Source organism: Argentina anserina, chromosome 3, assembly GCF_933775445.1.
Source record: "Argentina anserina chromosome 3, drPotAnse1.1, whole genome shotgun sequence".
NCBI lineage: Eukaryota > Viridiplantae > Streptophyta > Magnoliopsida > Rosales > Rosaceae > Argentina > Argentina anserina.
The window spans coordinates 33,631,859-33,654,579 of NC_065874.1; the positions used below are offsets into that span (position 1 = coordinate 33,631,859).

Genomic DNA, 22,721 nt, shown 5'->3' on the forward strand with positions numbered 1-22,721 from the left:
AGACACCAATACAATTAGAGCCTTAGGGGATCATCTAATCATGCAAGATTTCAATTAACATTTAGATTGACTTAGGGCCTAATCTAAATTTGCATGCAATCAAATTCAATAACACTTAGAGTATAAATCAAATTCAATTACATATAAGCACCAAATCTTTGTTGGAGACATGTTTCATGTATGGCGTCACCCACCATGGTTTTACATGCAAATTTCCAGAATTTTTACCACTTTTAATCAACACAAACCGAACCTACTTAGGGCATGATTCGATTTGTGTCAATATGGTTGATGAATCTAGCACTCAAACACAATCTTAGGGAATACATCCAAGCACTAAATTCATATGCACATATCTGAAAATTATCTAAAAGTATGAGAAAGATGATTGGAACACAACAATAGAAATACAAACTCATTAATTATAGGAAACCATTAATTTGGTAAAGAACCAAAAATCCAATACAACAATCTGAAAATTTCGATTCTTAATACAAAACAATAATCCCACACAAACATCATACTATAATCTTCATAGACAAAATATTGTAAAAAATCAAAAACGAACAAACCCGTGGGGAAGAGTTGCGAAAATCACACGTTGTAGGAACCTTGGAGGTGTGTCTTCAATGGTGATTTCGGTGGAGATGGAATTTGTATATGGGGAGAATGGCTTGCTGTTTTGGTAAAGGATGTTTGAGGTAGTATTTTGGTAGAGGTTTGGCTCTTGAATGCAAATGAGAAGTGATCTTATTTGAGAGGTGAAGCCATGTATATATAGAGGAAAGATGGAGGGTTTGAAATTGCTTCTTTCTTCCTATAAACATGCCATGCTTTAATCCCTAAAACATGGAAAGTTTTATTCCCTAAAACATGCCATGCTTTATTCCCTAAAACATGCCATGCTTTAATCCCTAAAACATGCCATGTTTTATGCCTTTAATGATCATCTTCTATTTAATTGTTGCATGACTTGGCTCCATCTTTTTTTCTTTAATTATCTCTTCAATCAAATCTGAAAATAAGAAAATAAAATCATAAGTAAAAGATAATTAGTTTCAAAACCTAACAAGGATTCCTAGTTAAACTAGGACTCTAAACCAATTATGCGTTTTAACTCATGTAAGCACAAAAATGCATCCAATACCGCTCAAGACTCTTACTACGACTCAATGACTCAATAGTACAATAATAAGGGCTAAGCAAAGTACAAATTGAGGTAAAAACATGTTAAAAACGTCGCACAAAGTGCTCCTATCAAGCGCCGCATGTACCAAGTGTGACAGTCAAATACTAGATCCGTGACAAGTGGTATCAGAGCCGCCTCAAGATGTAAGTTGTTAAACCCACATGCACCACCACTTGTATATCTGAAAATTGTTAAACAAATATTTGGAGGCATAAAGCTAAAGGTGTATCAAGCACTTGAAGACTCGGTTTCTTTCTGGTGGATCTATGCCTGAGAACTCCATCATAGTCAAAAGTTGTTCTCCGGTAGACGTCTCGTGTCTGAACTGTTTCTTGTAAAGACCGAACCAAGCATGCTACCGTTTTGTACTCTTAGGCAAATAAAGCCAGATTGGTTGAAGATGACCAGAAAACCTCTACCAGTTTCAATTGACCCAGTAGATATCTATACAGTATTTATCCAATTGTCATTTAATATATTTTCATACGAGTTAACAGTCAAAAATAAATAAACCTCGGACGAAGGAACACAAAACTTATTAATCTTAATGAAATCATAACAATCTCTTATTATGAAGGACAAACAGAATCTCCTGAACTTGAACTAATCCTTCAAGCAAATGCACAACCTTCTTGATGGCGGGTCGAAGAGATGGGTATCCTTGAATACACCAAAGAGCAAACATGACAGTCTCTTCCAGCTCCATTTCGCCTTAATTTCTTTGCAAGTTTTTGGTGGCGCTGACCAAAGAGGAACCCAGCTTAATTGCCACTGAAAGTCTTTGGGAGGAAATATTGAGCCAAAACCCCATCAAAGCTGAAAGTTGACCGGAGATAGTAGTCCTTCGCTGCATGTTCCTCCGCAGTGAAAGTATAAGGTCTACCATTCACTCGCAGAATATAGAAGTTGCCTGAGTCATCGAAAACCAACTGTAGACCTTCACTACCTTGAACAACCCCTGTGGTAGTTTTGGTTGAGTAAAAAGGTCTTTGAGCACTAAACACAAGATTTCCATCATCTTGAAAATGTAGTGTAAACCTTCCTCTCGAATAGTCAGTTTCTGAGTTTCGAGAAGAAAGTTTCCCTCCTCTTTCCAATATTTGCCCAGGCAACATGGTATCAGTAGGATTCTTGAACGTCTCCCATAACTTTGCGGAATATATCTTGATAAATAGGAATTGATTCAGGAACGTCTCACAAAAATCAAAAGCGATGTAATTATATTTAATGTTTCAAGTGGACTGAGACATGATACTGGGGAAAGGATAAAGAGTTGACGAGAAAGACTCAAAAGCATAATCTGGCCAGCTGAGGTCAGGTTTACAATTCTCTGAATGTGTCTAGCCTCATAAGTCATAACCAAACAAAGTTTCAGACCACTTGTGTGAACCTGGCTTCTTAAACACGCAAGTACACACAGAATAGCTGTAGTTTCATGCACCCTAACACAACAGAAAAAGACTCAGAATTTTCCAGTATGAACTCGAACCCTAGAAATTGAAAACATCCGAAAATGGCAAGATGAAATCACCATTCTAAAAATTAGTCAAGTTGATATAGAAACTTAATAAAAATGTAGGGAAAAACCAGTTGCAACATGGGATGACCAGAGTCAAAGACAGTCAGATTTGCAGAGTTGCAGCCAATTATCATTTGTCTCCATACATATGTAATCTCCATACACTAGTCCAAAATTTCATGATACTTCTAATACGACAAAAGCTCTCACAAATTTAACTCCAACTCTTCTACCTAAGTTAATTTAATTTCACCTAAAGCAGTAAAAGCACTAAACTTGAGAGATGACGTCCCTATGATCACTATAGAAACTAACCCAAAACCAAATCCTCCTAAAACCCACATCAATCGACCTCAAAACTATCATAACCTTCTTCAAATTCCAAAACAGCTCTAAAGTTAAGCATATAAATAAAGAAATGAAATTTAAAAAAAAAATGAATTCGTAGCTAACCAGAGTCCATTGCAATGGTGAAAGAGAGTAACGGAAGAGGAGAGTGTGAGGTTTTCTCCGATGAAATCAAGAACGGAACTTTGGGTCCGAACTCCCAACATTAATAGTGAAAACTGCGAAATACCTATACGGCCCTTTTTATTGGGCTTGTTGGGCCTAGTCGATCGGCTTTATTTGCTGGGCTTAAAACCGAAGGTGAGTTTCAACAATCAACTGAAACAATCTTACCCACTGCACAGACTCTGAATCCAGGTGGCATACTCCATGCACAACTTACACCATCAAAAATACAGGTGGCATCTTACCCTAATTTTGCTAACATGGTAATCAAACCTGGGAGTAATACTGGCTTTCATCAGGTCTTCAACTGGTCTGGCTTTTTTTTTTATCTTAATGAACGACGCATACTTCATAACATATAACCAACAAAGTACCAATGGAAGATTCTACCAAAGAGCAATTCTTGAGTTTGATGGAGTTCTGAACCACATTAATATATCTGCACAGCAATTTCTAAAAGTTTACTATGGGCGCATGTGGGTTCAACAGCCTGTGTAAACATGATGAAAAAGGACTGAACACCTATATTGATCCATGCATAAATGCTACTGTCCAAGCAATTACACCTACATTGATCCATATGATGAGCGCGTTGCACTCGAAGTTTTAAAAGGGCTCTTGTATTTGCATGAGGACTGCAGCAGCCGAATCGTACACTGCGACATTAAGCCTCAAAACATTCTTCTAGATGAGTCCTTCACAGCAAGAATCTCCGACTTTGGATTAGCCAAGCTTTTGACAACAGACCAGACTCGAACGACAACAGGAATCAGGGGGACAAGAGGGTATGTGGCCGCTGAATGGTTCAAGAACATACCTGTCACAACGAAAGTAGATGTATACAGCTACGGCGTTTTGTTATTAGAGATTATTTGCTGCAGACATCATATACTAGCTAATTGGGCCTATGATTGCTACAACCAAATGAAGCTGCAACTGTTAGTCAAGAATGACTACAAAGCCATCAATGACATCACAAATGTGGAGAAGTATGTAACAATCGCATTGTGGTGCATTCAAGAGGATCCAACACTGAGACCAACCATGAAGTAATGCTCATGCTTGAAGGAATCAGCAAAGTCTCATCTCCACATCTCCACCAGATCCATCCTCATTCAAAAACACAGCCTAACTAGGTAAAACTATTCATCAAAAAATCGAGAACCATCAGATTATTTGTGCATACGCATTTTTGAGATCATCAAAACCAAATGAAGCATCAAAATCAAAAGAGGCATTTTCACAAACACATAGAGTGCAACATTTCATTTCATCAAATTCTCAAAAGAACTTAACAGGATATACAACCGAAACAACTTTCGCAATTCATCACAACCGTTTCTAAACCAAATTCAAATCTAATTCAAATTCTAAGACACCAAAGCACAGCAAATCGATCTCAATTTCCCTAAGCCCTCTCGCCTCTGATTCTCCGAGCAAGCTGGATATCCTTGGGCATAATCGTAACCCTCTTAGCATGAATAGCACAAAGATTCGTGTCCTCGAAAAGTCCAACGAGATACGCCTCCGCCGCCTCCTGAAGCGCCGCCACGGCGCTGCTCTGGAACCGGAGATCAGTCTTGAAATCCTGAGCGATCTCCCTCACAAGCCTCTGGAACGGAAGCTTGCGGATCAGAAGCTCAGTGCTCTTCTGGTACTTCCTGATCTCCCTCAGCGCCACCGTGCCCGGCCTGAAACGGTGAGGCTTCTTCACTCCTCCGGTCGCCGGGGCCGACTTCCGGGCAGCCTTGGTGGCCAGCTGCTTCCTCGGCGCTTTGCCTCCGGTGGATTTGCGGGCGGTCTGCTTGGTACGAGCCATTGAAAGCTTGAGACTTGAGAAGAGGAATTAGGGTTAGGATTTTGGGAATTTGGGGGATTTGGATTTCAATTGTGATTATGGGGATGAAATGGTGGGGTGTATTTATAGGAGTAGAGAAGCGGGAGGTTTGAAATTTTGGGTGGGGTGGATATGGACCGCTGATTTGTCTTGTGTTAGTTTGAACGGTTAAGATTAATTTCAGTAGGTGCTTTGTTTGTCGATCCGTGTGCTCTTCAGTTAACCAATAGAATTGTGCTTTGTTAAAGCGGGTAGTTTTGGAATTTTGAAAAGAGTTTGGATCCCGCATTGGTTTTGACCGGTTGCGGTTATGAGGCCTAAAAAAAAAGGTTTATGCCCAAATGAAGCAATTGAAATGCTTTGTGGGATTATTAATACAAGAAAACTAAACCCTAAAACTAATTTGCCGACCACTTTTTTTGACCACCTTCGTGCCCACCTAATTAGATGAAAGTTATGTGTCTTAGATTAACTATGGTATAACCATAATTATCTATATAAATTAATAACACATGATAAAAAAGACATGCGGCTTTCATCTAGGTGGATGAGCATGAGGGTGGTTAGAAAAAGTGATCGGCAAATTTGCTTCTATTAGTACAATATTATGGGTGTTAATCTTCTATGTTATTATGGGATATGAAAATTTAATAAACATTTTTTCGGAAAATCTCCGATGTTTTAATAAATATGATTGACCGGAGATGAAACTCAATAGTATCACATGCCATATTTAGTGTGATTTTCTTTGCGAGAATGAGTTTCGTCATTTTGTTTTTTGTTTGTGTGTGGCAAATACCTCGTGCATAAAAATATTTGAAACATAAAGGGCCTGTGGAGATTATATGAAGGTAATCTTTGAATTCGTATGAACTTCCTCTTATAGACTTGGTCTTTCTTTTTATATATCTTAGGTAGTCAAGTGTACTGTAATTGTGTTCAAACCAAATAAGCTCAAGGGACTAAAATTCAAAACAAAACAACTTCCAACTTTCCAAGTAGTACATAACATAGAAAAGACTTTCAAAACATACGCCATACATATTAGTCAAACGTTGAATATTATTAATTGTTGATGACCAGGACAAATTAAATTCAACTAAGTAACTGATGAGAAATTTCCGAGTTGGACTTTTAAGTGGTAAAACAATTAGTTTCTATTTAAGACCTTGACAAACCTATGCAATACAGCAAAACGAATGGGATTGGTTATGCATGAGAAAATCAGACTAGTCTGATCTATCTGTAGTTAACTTGGTAGTTGAGATTCTTTCTCCAACATATGTGTGTGTGTGTGTGTTTCTGTAAAGTTTTGATCCACTTGCAGAAATAATGGCTTCCAATCTAGCTTACCCCCTTTTCTTCATTGTTCTCGTGATCCTTCCTTGTTACACCATGGCTCAAACGTCGAAGAACATTTCTTTAGGTTCATCCCTCACTGCCAAAAACGATGATAACTCATCTTGGTCATCCCCATCTGGTGAGTTTGCTATTGGCTTTCAACAGATTGTGAAAGATGGTTTCTTACTAGCCATCTGGTTCGACAAGATACAAGAGAAAACAATTGTGTGGTCAGCCAATGGAGACAGTCTTGTGCCACAAGGATCAAAAGTTGAGCTCACCAGTGATGGCCAATTTGTGCTCAATGATGCAAAGGGCAATCAAGTATGGTCTGCCGATTATTCTACTAGTACCGGAGTTTCCTATGCAGCGTTGCTCGACACTGGAAATTTTGCGATTGCTAATCAAAACTCCACCTACTTGTGGGAGAGTTTTGATGAGCCAACTGACACAATGCTTCCCACACAAAGTCTCAAGCAGAATGGCGTACTGTATGCTCGCTACACGAATACAAATTACTCAACAGGTAGATTCATGTTTACACTACAATCTAATGGACATCTCTTGCTTTACACCACAAATTTCCCTCAAAATTCGGCCAATTCAGAATATTGGTCAGCCAAATATACTGATATTGGATTTCAAGTCATCTTCAATCAGTCTGGCCTTATTTACTTTACATCCAAGAATGGGAGCATACTGAGTACAATATCAGCCAACCCCATCGCATCCCAAGATTTCTACCAGCGAGCTACACTCGAGTATGATGGAGTTTTGAGGCACTATACATACCCTAAAATCAGTAGCTCAAGCGAGGGAAGGCCTATGGCATGGTCTACTGCTTCTTTTATACCACCAAATATTTGCACGTCAATTGTCCAAGCTAGAGGATTTGGTGCGTGTGGGTTCAATAGCTTGTGTCAGCTTGAAGATGCAGGACCAACTTGTCTATGTCCAGAAGGTTACAGTATTCTTGATCCTAATGATAAGCTCAAAGGATGCAAGCAGGACTTTGCTCCACAAAGTTGCGATGCTGCAGATGCCCCAGATGAGTTTGACTTGAAAGAGATGAAAAACACTAATATGCCATTTTTGGATTACGAGCTTTTCCTACCTGTGTCTGAGGATTGGTGCAGACAGAGTTGCCTAGAGGATTGCTTTTGTGTTGTTGCCATTTTCAACAGCGGAGGACAGTGCTATAAGAAGGGACTCCCTTTTTCAAATGGAAGGATTGATCCTAGTCTTACTGGGACGAAAGCTCTTGTCAAAATAAGAAAAGACAACTCTACTTTAAAGAATGGAGGAGCCAATTTTACAAAGAAAGATGATTCAACTTTGATCATTGTAGGATCAGTGCTCCTTAGTAGCTTGGGGATTCTGAACTTCATCTTACCTCTGGTAACATATGTGGTTGTTTCTCGAACGTTTTCTAGAAAGGCTCTAGAAGTTCAACCTTACAAAGGCATGAATTTGAAGTATTTTACTTATGAGGAGTTAAAGAAAGCTACAAATGAGTTCAAGGAAGAACTAGGCAGCGGTGCTTCGGCAACAGTTTTCAAAGGAGTGTTAGCATGTGACGAAGGAAAATGTGTTGCAGTCAAAATATTATATGCGAAGGTTGGAGAAAATGATATGGAATTCAATGCTGAGGTGAGAGCAATTGGGAGAACTAATCAAAGGAATTTAGTCCAACTTCTTGGATATTGCAACGAGGGGAAGCACCGAATTCTTGTGTATGAGTATATGATCAATGGTACTTTAGCAAGCTTCCTTTTCGGAGAGGCAAGGCCAAACTGGTACCAAAGAAGGCAAATTGCATTAGGAGTTTCAAAGGGGCTCTTCTATTTGCATGAGGAGTGCAGCAACCAAATTGTACATTGTGACATTAAGCCTCAAAACATTCTCCTCGACGACACATTCACAGCTAAAATCTCCGATTTTGGATTAGCCAAGCTTTTGAGACTTGACCAAACTCGCACTATTACAGGGATTAGAGGAACAAGAGGGTACGTGGCACCTGAATGGTTCAAGAACTTGCCTATCACAACGAAGGTGGATGTCTACAGCTTTGGTATTTTGCTGTTGGAGATCATTTGTTGCAGAAAGAAATACGACGAAGAATCAGCAGATGAAGATCAAATAATTCTTGCAGACTGGGCTTATGACTGCTATAACCAAAGGAAACTACATCTGTTGCTGGAGAAAAATGATGAGACAAATGAAGACATCAAGATGATGGAGAAGTACGTGATGGTCGCAATGTGGTGCATTCAGGAAGATCCATCACTGAGACCTTCCATGAAGAAAGTCATTCATATGCTTGAAGGGATTGTTGATGTGCCGATTCCACCTGATCCATCTTCTTTTACAAGTTCCATACTTTTGGACCTTACACATTAGTTAGTGTTCAAATAATTACATTTGGGAAATGTGGCATAAAATCTTGTCTCCAAATCATTTTCCATTTTCCATCTATTGGAAATCATCTGTATATTATTTATGTAATTTTATATTTTGATTGTATGTTATTTATGTAACTTCATATTTAGTTTGTTTATGAGAATTCGAAGGAGAAAAGGGAAAATGAGGAATTAAACGAAGCAAAGGGAAAAGTTTTCATTGTGTATGGGGTACTGAATCGATGATGATATTACCATGTATAATGAAGAAGAGGTTGAATCCAATCTGGACCCAATTGAGAACTGTTGGTGATGATTTCGATTGCTGCTGGTGTCCCTCTCTTCAAAATCAGTTTCAACTTTCAACTAATTCCAATTCCAACAAGAAGAGGAACAGTTTTTGAAGGCGAAAAGAAAGACCATACCTTTGCTGGGTTAATCGAAATCAGGAGCTCCGGGGATTGAATTGGACGGAAGAACCAAGACAATGATCAACTCGGTTATCTTTGTCACTCTCTCTTTTTATTGCTCTTCGTCCAGAGCCACTATCATTCAAGGAATTAAGCTACATTAGAAAATGGTTTCTGAAGCTTTCCTTAGAAAATTGTTTCTTAAGAAAGTTTGCTGCGAACTTTCTCCTTAGAAAATGGTGTCCGTACCCCATGGCAAATTAGCAACTGCAAGTGAATTTTTCTTCTTCTGATCGAAATTCTTCAATTAATTACTTAAATCAACTATAAAATTGTATCAAATTTGGATCTGGAAATAATGGTAAATAGCTTATATCAGTTGGATGAGGCCAGGTGAACTGCTAATCATCTCTCTCTCCCGTCTGGGTCAAACCCGTGTTGTTCTTATTTTAACAGAGCATGGAACGCGTAAGAAATCAAACTGTAATGGCAAACGAGGCATATGAAAACGGTGGCAATTTTGAAAATAATGGAGTAACTAATGCATTGACACCTAATAAAACAAGGCTAGGCTATCAGGGTTTGGGCGCTCACTAAAAATCGTCCAGTATTTAAATACCGATTTGCGATATTCAATTAAATTATTATTCTGCCGACGTTTTTTTTTTTTCGAGATTTTTTATCGAGATGTCATATATAGTTAGCTCATCTTGCATCATTTTTTCATTTCTTTTTTCTTCGTGTGTGTCAAATGTTGGTGTCACTGAAACAAAGAGGGCCGGTAGAGAATACATGAAGGTTAGGTTTTGTCCGTTTTGATAATGAATTGATCTAAAGACGCATGAGATCATTTTCATATGAACTTTCTCGAACTAAACAGTTTGGTCTTTGATATTATCTAGGCCTAATATCTACATTTCTACCATATGTAACTCCATCAGGTGTCTCCGATTGTGCCTCACAAGTTTAGTTTTAAGGACTAATTCAAAGCTAGGAAGCAGCTGCCTCCAAATAGTTGTATAAATTAGGCTTGGGAGTCTGGGATTTTAGACCCGAGAACCGTTTAGAACTATCAAAATCGCACTAAAATGGTTGATTCGATTCAATTCCAAAAAAAAAATTACTAACCATAGAGGAACCGCACCGAAACAACTGATTTGATTTGATTCCGGTTCCTATTTTTGAAAATTATTTTGAAACCGTTAAAACCGAGTATTCACGATATATAAGAAAAACCCCTAAAAACATCTTCCATCGCCACATCCCTCATCACTTTCTTTTCTTTACTTCTTAGACTCCTACTAATTACTATATAAACTAAAAAAAACTCTATTTGATTTGTCTTACGCCCTGACTTCCTCTATTATTTTGTTACTCCCTAAAATCCAAATTATCCAAATTATTATTTTGAAATAATTGAGTATGTTAATTGTTGATCATTGAGTAATTGTACTAGAGAGGTTGTTGACGTTTTGTATTTGCTTAAAGTTGGTATTTTTATATGGTTATTGTTTAAGGCTTGGAGATAAATATATATATATATATATTACAGTAAACTTTTAGAACCGTAAAAACCCAAAAATTGACCCGTTATTTATGATTCGATTCAATTTCAGTTCTGGAAGCAAATTATGTTAAATCCGGATCGTTTTTTTTTTCGATTCCGGTTCCGGTTCCGGAAAAAAATCAGTATTTTAAAGCTGGTCACGTGCCTAGTATACATAATGAAATTTTAGAACATTGTCAAAACATACACTGTACGATATGCATATTAGTCATGAAGCATGTACATCATATTAATGATATTAGTCATATTAATCAGTTTAGTCAACAATAATGCAAACGTGTTAAATGCCTTGACAGCAAACAGGTTTGATTCAATTAGAAACTGATGATCGAAAGTCTTTATAATTTAGGTTAGACTCCAAAAGTCGTAGTACGTGGTATTATCATTAAAGTTTAATTAAGACTCATGCAAACCTGTGCAAATATGCATCAATGAATGGGATTGATCTTACGTAGTTTCAATTGACTAGTTTGATCAAAACTGTACCAAAATAGATATGCTTGCTTCTTCCTCCAACTTATGTCTGTGCGCGCGCGAACACTTTTCTCAAGTTTTAATTACCTGGCAGAAATAATGGCTTCCAATATTCACTACCTTCTTTGCTTCATTGTTCTCGTACTTTTTCCTTGTTCCACCGTGGCTCAAACGTCGAGAAACATATCCTTAGGCTCATCCCTCACTGCCAAAAACAACGATAACTCATATTGGCCCTCCCCATCTGGTGAGTTTGCTATTTGTTTTTGACAGTCCCAATTCCACCATATACATCTTCTTTAGGCCGGCCCGTCGGCCGGCCAAGTGTCAAAAAATTTAGAAGTTAAAAAAAAATGATATCACTATGTAACAACTAGTTGAGTTGATTTGAGTCTTGGATGTGTGTGTGGAATCTCCTTATCCTCGAAACCTCTTACATTTTTTTTTTGTTAATTTATCTAAACTTTCATAAGTCATAAACTCATAATCTACCCTCATTCAAGTCATTGACTTCCTCACTTCCCTCACAGACACAGAGTCGGCCAGTCCCTTGATTCAGTGACTCCCCTCATCTGAGTCATCTAGCTCAGTAGCTCGTCTAGACCACTGAGACAGTGAGACCAGTCGTCGTCTCCCTTTCTTTGGTCTTTCTTCTCCTCTTCTCTCCCACTCTCTTGCCTTTTCGAGACTTCGACCTTGACAAGCAATCAAGCATTATCGGGACGACGGGATCAACTAATTTATGGCCTTATTGGAATCTAGGGATCTGGTTCCAAGCCGGCAAGCCTCCAAGTCTCCACTCTCCAACTCTCGAAGGTATGGTAGTTACTTAGTTAGTGTGAATTGAGTAATTATTTTTTGAACTTTTTTCAAACTGAATTGATTGAACCACCAATTGTATTAGATTGAATTTTGATGTTGATGTTGGTCCAGAAAAATGAAGAAGTCTGATAGGGGAGTTGAATTTTATGTGATAGGGGAAATTGCTGTTAAATTTGTATTAGATTGAATTGATAATTAAACTTTGTTTGAATATATTCTGTTTAATGTGATGAATTTTGAAAATGTTTGAATGGCTCCATTTGGTAGTTCCCGAAGCAAAAAAAAAAGAGAGGAATGGGACAAGTTTATTCGTAGTCAATCAAGAGCTATGGAGAAATTTATTTTCAAGAAAGGGAATGAACCACAATGTCCAGGGGATGCAGATGGAGCTGTAGATGTTGATGTTGGTCTATAAGAAAATGTAGAGCAATCAATGGAGCACATAAGGGGCCACATTTGATATTTCGCACAAGGCCTCCAAATACAATGGACCGGTCCTGATCTTCTTACACGAGTTCCATACTTTTACACATTAGTTAGTTACTTTTACTCAATTATGTGTTGTAATGCAAATAATTTTTAGGACTAAAGTTAATAGTCAAAATTACTTATTTGGTAAAAGAGTGAATCAAATGTTTTCCCCAAAATCATTTTCTGTTGATGGAAAATCAAATGTTGAGACTTGCACTCAAATCCTTTTTTTTTTTTGAATAAATGCTTGGTGTAACTGTTGTGAGACCCATGATTATTTTTCCGTTTACTTTTCCTACACTTTAGGCTCACCACCGACATTAAACTACAGGTTGGCATCAACACGGGAGTATTAACAAAATATCTTTCCAACCCTCGATTTTTTTTTTACGACTTTTTGAAGTTTTAAGCGTTTTAAAAATAATTTTACTTTGTTTTTTAGAAATGGAGCTTCTATTCATACCTCTAAACATAGTATTTTGACATCGTCACTTAGTATACCTCCCTTTTACTTTTATAAAATGTTATTTAGACCAACATACTTTTTCAAAAATGCCCATAATCAATATATTATTATTAAATATCAAATTAATGTACTATCCATTAATATATTTCGAATTCTACTTTTATTAAATTATTATAAACAACTCCAAAAATTCTTAATAATTACATAATCTATTTTCACAAATTAATTTTCTCTTTCAATCCTAAATTCATAATTAATAATATTGTTCTTTTTTTTTCATTCATTGATTTGAAACTTACCAAATAGTAAAATCAACATGAAAATTTATAATATCTTTTGAACAATTTTTTCTATTAGGTCCTAACCGATGTTTATCGAAAATGCTATGTAGCTTTTCAATTGATACATGAAGATTAATAATTTCATTTATTTTATTTCTTAACAATCAAAAATATAAGTAATTAAACCATCTTATTCAATTTACGTTGGGTAGCGAGGAGGTTGCCTAATGTCGGGCGTTGGGTAGCGAGGAGGTTGCCCAACGTCGGCGGTGTACTACTTGAGGGGTAACAGAGGTGTACCAACGCTCATTAGTACCCGTATTATAAATGCATTTGGGTAAACAGAGGGGTTGCCCAATTTCTCATGAGCACTATCATTTTCGTATTTTTGGGACAACCAGATGGGCCGTCCATTGACTCATGAGTGCATTTATATTTGTTGATTTGTAGATTGTCGTATATGTTGATATGCGAGATATATTGTTTTATTTTACTCATACGAGCTGTAAAGCAACCGGGTTTGTGTTTACAATCCCGGTGTACCAATTCGATGGTGTATGGGATACTACTGCAGGTGTCGATTAGTGGGAATCGAAGGACGACTCCGAAGACTCGAAGTTGTTCATTATCCTGCTTGTGGTGAGGTTTCTATTGCAGATTTGTGTGTGAGAACTTGTGAGGATTTATTCTTGAGTTGTGAGCGATTGTGAGGATTATTACATTCCCATTTTATGTAATGTTGAATTATAAATTTGGTTTGTAATAATTGGTTGTCTGAGTTGTATTGTGAACTCAGTAATGATCCGCTGTGCATTTAAAATGATTTCGATTTATTTGAGATTGTTTTGGTGTTGTACGAGTTTAAGATTTTAAGTTTTTATACTCGAAATTTTAGGGTCGTTACACTCTAAACATAGTATTTTGACATCCTCACTTAGTATACCTCCCTTTTACTATTATAAATATTTAAAATGTTATTTAGACCAACATACTTTTTCAAAAATGCCCATAATCAATATATTATTATTAAATATCAAATTAATGTACAATCCATTAATATATATTTCGAATTCTACTTTTATTAAATTATTATAAACAACTCCAAAAATTCTTAACAATTACATAATCTATTTTCACAAAATAATTTTCTCTTTCAATCCTAAATTTATAATTAATAATATTGTTCTTTTTTTTTCATTCATTGATTTAAAACTCACCAAATAGTAAAATCAACACGAAATTTCTTATATCTTTTGAACAATTTTTTCTATTAGGTCATAACCGATATTTATCGAAAATGCTATGTAGCTTTTCAATTGATACATGAAGATTAATAATTTCATTTATTTTATTTCTTAACAATAAAAAATATAAGTAATTAAACCATCTTATTCAATTTACTATTATGAATTGGGGTTTTCCTGAAATATATACATAAATAATAGATTGACGAAAAACAAAAACAAAATCATTTATATCCTCTATTTTTAAATAGGAAGGTTGATAATTATCTTGTTTTTTTCACTCTTATATGTCTTTTTGGTAATTTCACATGAATTGAAAAAATAAAAAAATGAACTTAGAAAAAGAGGTAGGTTTAAGTGTTGTTTTGATATGTATGAATAAAAGCTCCATTTGAGAAATTCTTCTCTTATTTTCAGAACTGAGCCTTCCATTTCTTTCAATTTTGTTTTAGCCTTTGGATCAGTTTATTTGGGTTTGGGACCCATCTCTTTCGACCCACACACACACACACACACACTCTCTCTCTCTCTCTCTCTCCCAAACGCAGATGCCGGAGCGGCTTCTCTGCGTTGTGTAGCCACAGCCGGCTACCACTGGCCGTGAAACCACAAAAAAAATCTTAATTTCCTTTTCCTCTACTAGACCCATACCTTGCATGTTGGACCAATAATCGTTTTACTGTTTTACAGTAATGTGAAAATATTATTTTACTCTTGACAGACCCAGTAGTTACAAAACTGTTGTTGTTACTATTTTACAATTACTTTCACTATTTTACGGCACTAATTTTAATTGTCATACAGTTTCTGAAATTACTGTTACAGTTTTATAATTTTACAAAAATTACCTTTGAGGTTTTACAAAATCACTTCTAAATTTTTAAGAAACTACCTTCGCAGTTTTACTCTTACTCTTGGTGATTTTGTGAAAACCCCAACTTAAAAATATGGCGACGCAAATTCATGACACTTGATTACGATCAATTGTTAACCTCGATTTCCACCTAATTCGGAAATCAAAAAGGTACATGTAACTTATAATTGTGTCAATAATGTTAAAAGTAAATCACCGTTTTGATATATAGTGTCTTTGGACCCTAAAGTACACTTAGTATTGTTCTGACTTGTAAATCGGCGATTATCGAGTTGGCCGAGTCGTGGTCAACTCGGTGGACTTGGTCAAGGTCAACCTTTGACCTTTCCTAGTCAAATTAGGAAATGGTTATTTGACCGAGATAATTGTCACACTTTCTCTTTCGTATCTTTTTAGTCGTTGACATGTTTGGTGATGGATTCAGGATGTTATCTATGTTCAGAGCACGATGATCGAAACTTGGAGCATGTGGTCTTCGGCTTTGATATTTTAGGTAGGGTGAGTCGTTACCTTTCCAGCTTAGTGACATTTTAATTGTGTAGTGTACGTTATTCCTTGAATTCACTTGCTCATAGTCGATGCCTCGTGAATTATTTTATCTACTTTATGTTCTTTATTCATGTTTGCGAAAATTGAGGCTATGCACATGCATATATGGATTATGAGAAACATCTTTGTCCTGATGTCCGATGCGTGGCCTGAGAGTGATGGGACATAGTACGCTTGTTATTCGTACAACGTCAATGACCGTAAATCTCCGGAGGGGCAGTGACCTGTTAAGTTTTCCCCTCTTACATTCATTTCCGTGAGAGATATTGGGTCGCAATCGAGGGTGTACTTTCTTATTGTGTTTTATTATTTGGGCACTTTCTCAGTGAATGAACACTCTCACTACTCATCCATCCTTAGAGACTTCTTTGAGTGGTAGTTGGCCCCCGGTTTGGGGTTAATCAATCACATGATCTAGAAAGCCCCATAGGCTATTTTATTTCTTTCAAGGCCGTGGTGTTAGTATATTGCATATGGATGTTTTCTGCCTATTTAAAACTAACATCATTTTGGTTGCATCGTAGTATCGTTCTTTATTTGAGCGCTCATTATTCTTTTTACATAAGAGCATTACACCCTTATTTTTTTTCAAGCCCTACTTCGGTTAGGTTATTGGCCTTGAAACGGGTTAGCGAGGACGAGTGTTCACCCATACTTTGCAAGTACCTAGTGGCATTGGTTTGACGGCTAGTAGTTTGGTAACGATCGTCGTTCGTGATTTACTTCATTCCTGAGGATCAATCTTTCATTGCAGTATATCAATTTTTGATCTTCGTGCTTGTTTCAATTGTCACATTAGGCGAACTTTGACCTTCCAAGCATTCTTTACCTGTTGTTTTTGCTCGCTGCCATTATTGCTTATTTTCGGACTTATGGTTTGTTCGTATTTTTTTTGTCTAAGTCTCGTTTGTTACTTTCCACACTTGTAATTTATTTACCGCATTTATTTCATCTTTCCTCATTTGTGCCATTTATTTTATTTCTAGCTTTATAGTTTCAAATTAGTGAGTAGTTAACACATTGGATTGACGTGTTGTTTGCTTGTTAATTTGGGATTATGGCGTTACTGTCGTGTTTCGGGCTCAAAAAGGGCATGGAATGTGACATATACCCTCAAACCTTCATTAGTGAAATCGTCTAATACAAAGAAAAAAAGGAGGTGCATTAAACCGAAACCCTTGAATATAATAAGCAGCACATGGAAGAACTCCAATAATAATATTGAGAGGCTCTACGAAATAAATGTATTCTAACAAGCACTAGTTAGTAAAGAGTACGTACTACTTCAATGACGACTTTATTTTCTTTGAAAGAACGGTGACATAATATAAAACATAGTAAACATGTAACGCGAGTACATATCTTAATATCAAATAATTCAGCTTTCCAACTATATTCCCGCTACAAGATAAAGCCAACAATATTCAGCGTGGCCACATTACAATCAAATAATTCTTGCAGACTGGGCTTATGATTGTATGGTGACGTGTCGACATGGCATTGGACGAGAGAGCTGCATGACTCATTAGGCCTTAATTATTTTGTGTACTCGGAACACCACGTGACACTGGCATGTGATGTATACAACCAATCATATTACTTCATAGTGTGGTAAACATGCACGCGGTGAAAGTAGAAAATATTATTTAAATATGTGTAACCAGTTAGAAACAAATATAGTAAAAAAATAGACTAATAATATTAAAAAATATACTATATAAACTACATACCGAGTGCATATAATAATTTTTCCTTAATTGCCGTCATTTACCGGAAAAAAAATCTTCTACTAGAAGCTAGAGGCACGTGATTCAGTGTAAATTTTTGTTTTAAAATATATTATTGGTCAAACAGGTAAATTAAATTGGAGAGGGTAAGTTGTGTTCATCGAGGAGGGAGAGGTGCGTCGGGAAAGCTATCTACTGCAGTGGTCGACTAATTTCACACAAACCACGGTGGAAATCTGCGGAACTCATCTGGAATTGGCAGAATCTCGTGGGTTCAGGTCTTGATCACACTGTGGAAGTAATGTATTCGACGTGAAGTGAATTTTCGTCAAGGCAGGTGGGGGTGGTGGCAGAAGAGATAGATAGGAATTGTGATATTCCGCTGAGTTTTGAAGACGCATTGCCATCAGTTTGCAATTGGGTTTGTCAGATCCTTATGTGCAACAGGTTAGTAACAAGTTATTATCAACTTGGAATCGAAATTCACCCTTGTGTATGTGGATGTGAGTTTCCTCAAATGGGGTGCTAGATTCATGGGATTTATGTTGTATGTTATTTTTTTGAAGTTAACCACCCACTTTAGATTTCAGCCAGTCCATTTTTCATTTGTGACCACGCTCTCAGCTGATTTCGTTGTTGGAAAATTAAACTTTATGGTAAGTATAAACGATGAATAATATTTTTGTGTCATATTGATGGATTGTACATCCTTTTAGAAAAGTAATTGTACTTACTTCATTTCTTTGGCAGAAAAAAAGATTTGCAAAATCTGAAATCACACATCTACTTGTCACACTTCATGCGTGAGAATTGTAGTGATGATGGCTCATTTTTGTGTAAGGAAACTGAAAATTAATCTGTCCAGTTCTGGCTTTAATTTTCAAGTGTGAGTCCTTTTCAAATTACTGTATATATGTGCAGGAGGAGAACATGGGGTTGAACAAGCACAAGATTGATTATTAGTGGACTGATTACATGTCCTTGCCATTTACTCAAAATGTAAGTCCCATAATGTATTATTTACAGTGTGCTCATGATATTGCATATTCCTTACTCTTATTTTTGCTAAAACTAAATTTGAGGATGTTGATTTTGGATCTGAAGGTGATTAGTGAGACTATAAGAATGGCAAATATTATCAATGTTATTTGAAGAAAAGCTCTTTGAGATGTCGGAATCAAAGGTCAGAATTACACTCTAAGAACCTAATACTTAAACTAAAACCGTCTTCAACTGTTTTCTATGTTTTTTTTTTTTAAATTAACAAAACAGTGGGAATTCATAAGTATGAATATGTATATTTATATGTACATGAGGGTAGGCACTTCGAGTTGCTTATGATTTCGATGTTGGATTTTACAGGGTATTTGATTCCAATAGGATGCTGTGATGCACGATACGTGGAAAAATTTGAATGCCCGTATCGTATCTGTATCTGATATGAGTACGGGATGGATACGCTATATTTACGTATTTTTGGCTCAAAATACGCACCTAAAATATGTAGTGTATAGTCAACTCACCAGATACGGTCAAAATACATTTTGGATACATTTTGAAATATAATTATTATTGCCACGTTAAAAAACTCAGAAAACCTAGATCTAATCCTCAGCCGTATTGTTTCCATTTCACAGAAGCAAGATCTATTGTGAAAATGAAGTAGTAGATCTTTGACAGAAGAGTAGCAACACACAATCCGGATTCTCAAATCATGAAACACTCTTAGATAAAACAAATCACTATAAAACCAGAATATAAACCATGCTTTGTAGAGACAAGAAAACAACTTTGAACCCTTGTCTGTGTTCAATAATAAAAACTCATCAAAACGATCTGTGAGAAATCTAATCTCTACCACCATCTTCAACTACCTGCAACCCTCTTTAAATCAAGCGTTTGTCACAACTCCCACTCAATCATCCTTTCAATTTTGCCATTCCTACAAGGTCTAAAGCAAACAAAATCAAGACCACGATAGATACCAACCTTAATTGTAATCTAGATGAAACCCGAAAGTAATCTTCTTCTTCTGAAATCCCAAATCTTCTTTCCCAGGCTTTCTCCCTCTTCTTCTTCTTCTTTCTTTTCCTTCCCGTCCCCTCTTCCTCTTTGTTTTTCCTCCCCTCCCCTTTTTTTTTTTCTTTCTTTCTTTCTTTTCCTCTCCCTCTTTCCTCCGGTACCCCTCTCCTAAATTAACTTAGAGGCTAAACAAAACTTATGCTCAGTGGGCTTTTCCCAAGCCACCACCACGTGGATCATGCATACTAACCAAAACAACACTAACAAATTCTAATACAAAAAAAACATAGGTGAAACAATAAAATAAATAATTAAACTGAATATTAAAGAAAAAAAATATAATATATTATTTTATAAAACGTATCCAAAATATTACATTTTAGAAAATAACGTATTCCGTGTCATGCCGTATCCATATCCCGTACCCGTATCCGTACTCGTGCATCATAGATAGGATGGTGTGTTTTGGTGTCTTTAGTTCTATCCACATGGATGAAGAGAACTATGAACATCCATATTAGTTTGTTCCATGGAGATGGGAGGTAAGTTAGAGGTGTATTAACTAGTTTTATATTTCACTTTCTCTTGATGATAACTCAAACTCTGTGTCTTTGCTTGTGTACTAACGAATCATGCATATAATACATATTAATTTCTTTGACATTGCAAAAGGGAGAAGCTGCTTTAAATTAAATTACTAGTTTTACTCCATTTGGTGGAGAACAGAGACTATGCCCTGGTTTGGAATTATCTTGTCTCGAATTATCAATATTCCCCCATCTTCTTGTCACCAGTTATAAGTAAGATATGCTCAAACTAACATCAGTCTTGAATTTAAGACAATGTTATCAGATGAAACCCAAGTTCTTATCAGGAAGCTTACAAGGGAGCTGGGAGTGGAGATGGAAGGCCATATGTTGCAGTTATTGTTTGCAATGATGAAGTAATTTTTAGCTCTCACATGCGGAGGTTATTGCTATAAGAGAGGTTAGACTAAGATATTACCGCATTGCTTAGAGGTCTCTGTGATCACTGAAAAAATGATGTTAATAGAGTAATAGTCCCAACTGATAGCTCCTTGCTAGGCTGTTTTGTTTTCACTTCTCACTATTGTGACTTTTCTTTCGTTAATCTAAGGACATCCAAGTAACTGTCCTTTATTAGTTGGTAGTGGGAGGGATAATGTTATGACAAACCACAAATCTAAGGCTTGATGGTCCACAAGTCTACGCATAATTTCTCAGGGATAGGGAGGGGCGGTATGATTTACAGAGGATTGATATGCTCAGTCTTAGAAGTTAGGGTTATCATTGCTGCTGAGGGTAGAAAGATCAATTATGATTATGTTGTTGACTTGTTATTCTGTTTCTCCATCAAGGGATCCATTCTTCCCAGAAAATAAGGAGGTAAAGAAGTTGTTTGGTTCCACATAGTGAGTCTTTCATTTGCTGATGACATGATGATGCTATGACAGACTTTGGGTTCATTGCTATAGACATTTTCTAACAAGGTCCGGGCAGTAGTTATCATACATACTAAATCTGCAATATACACTTTGCCTTTGCAGGAGTGCAAAAAATTATCAAATTGTTGGGTTGATCAATCTCGTTGCCTCTACAAAAGGTTGGAAGAGAAAAACCAGGTTGGAAGTACTAGAACTATTGAAGTTGAGTAATTTATGTAGAGGGAATGCAGGAGTGCAGCTCTGCAGTTGCTGTTGTTGTTGGTAATGCAGCTCTGCAGCTGGTCTTGATATGCAGGTAATGCAGCTCTGCAGTTGCTGTTGTTGTTGGGAATGCAGCTCTGCAGTTGCTGTTGTTGTTCTCAGTTGTACAAGAGGTGGTCGTTTGCACCTATTTAATGATTGTTGAATTGCACGCCTCTGCTTGCACGCCTCTGCCTCCAGCCTGATCTCCTTTCCCATTTCTCCTAGTATTGATTAGTCAAAAAGCTGTGGTGTTTAGTCTTGGTCCTAGTTTTAAATAGCTAAGTAGGTTATAATTGTTTATTTTTAGTTTTCTTCCTTGCCTGCTATATATGCAGCTGGCTGCTTTGTAATCATCTAACTGTAATATACACGTTCACATTTCCACTGATTTCATGTCTCATAGCTCTCTAAAATTCAACATGGTATCAGAGCAGTGATCCATTTTTGGACCTGCTTCTGCTTATACATCGATTCATTTCCTCCTTCTCCACTAGTCATGACTGGTGGAAACAACACATCTGCATCTTCTTCTGGTGCAAAATCATTAGATGTCACTGATCCAAACACAAGCTTGCGGCTCACCTCCTCTCTGCTAAATTCATTCAACTACATATCATGGGCAAATGCCATGACTCTGGCTATTGGAGGCAGATCCAAGCAGAGTTTCCTTAGTGATAAGGCAAAAACACATGTGGCTTCTTCTCCAGATTATGAGGCATGGCTTGCTCAAGATCAGCTTGTGAGAGCATGGATTATAAACTCAATGGAGCCTCAGATTCAGAAGATCTTCCAATTTTCATCATCTGCAGCTGCTATGTGGACTGCAATTAAGAAGATGTACAGTGATCTCAACAACTCTGCAAGAGTCTTCCAGCTGAAAAGAGAAATTGTAGAACTTCAACAGGGAAATCTCCCCTTCATTGAGCATCTTGGTAATCTCACAGCAAAGTGGAATGAGCTGGACCAATACAGACCCTTCACCACTGATCATGATACCCTTGTGAAGAGGCAAGAAGAAGATCAGATTTTTGAGCTCCTCTCTAGCCTTGGACCTGAGTATGAGGATCTCAGAAGCCATGTTTTGATGTCATCCTCACTTCCATCACTCTCAGCAGTTTCCAGTATCATACAGAGAGAAGAAACTAGAAAAAAGGTCATGTGTGCTGAAGTAATTGTGAGAAGTGTAGAGTCTAGCTCATCTGAATCTAGAGCCTTTGCCACTTCAAGGCCTTATAGAGGAAGAAGACCTGATCTGAAGTGTACTCATTGTGAGAACATTGGGAGATCAGGTATTGGTCATCAACATGA

The 22,721-nt window shown here is 36.9% G+C and overlaps 3 protein-coding genes across 3 annotated transcripts in view; 2 read left to right on the forward strand and 1 right to left on the reverse strand.

The window, feature by feature from the left end:
• Positions 1-4,458: 4,458 nt before the first annotated feature.
• On the reverse strand, positions 4,459-5,094 carry LOC126789449 (histone H3.2). Its single transcript, XM_050515606.1, has one exon. The coding sequence runs from the start codon at positions 5,038-5,040 to the stop codon at positions 4,630-4,632; it is 411 nt and encodes a 136-aa protein (XP_050371563.1). The 5' UTR covers positions 5,041-5,094; the 3' UTR covers positions 4,459-4,629.
• A 1,189-nt stretch (positions 5,095-6,283) lies between these two features.
• LOC126789419 (G-type lectin S-receptor-like serine/threonine-protein kinase LECRK2) lies at positions 6,284-8,979 on the forward strand. Its single transcript, XM_050515568.1, has one exon. It carries the CDS (start codon positions 6,391-6,393, stop codon positions 8,797-8,799), a length of 2,409 nt encoding a protein of 802 aa, XP_050371525.1. The 5' UTR covers positions 6,284-6,390; the 3' UTR covers positions 8,800-8,979.
• A 2,369-nt stretch (positions 8,980-11,348) lies between these two features.
• The window catches only part of LOC126789420 (G-type lectin S-receptor-like serine/threonine-protein kinase LECRK2), a 28,388-nt gene continuing 17,015 nt past the window's right edge, over positions 11,349-22,721 (forward strand). Inside the window, exon 1 of the mRNA XM_050515569.1 lies at positions 11,349-11,465. Coding sequence (XP_050371526.1) covers positions 11,349-11,465 — 117 coding nt within the window. The remainder of the gene's footprint in view (positions 11,466-22,721) is intronic.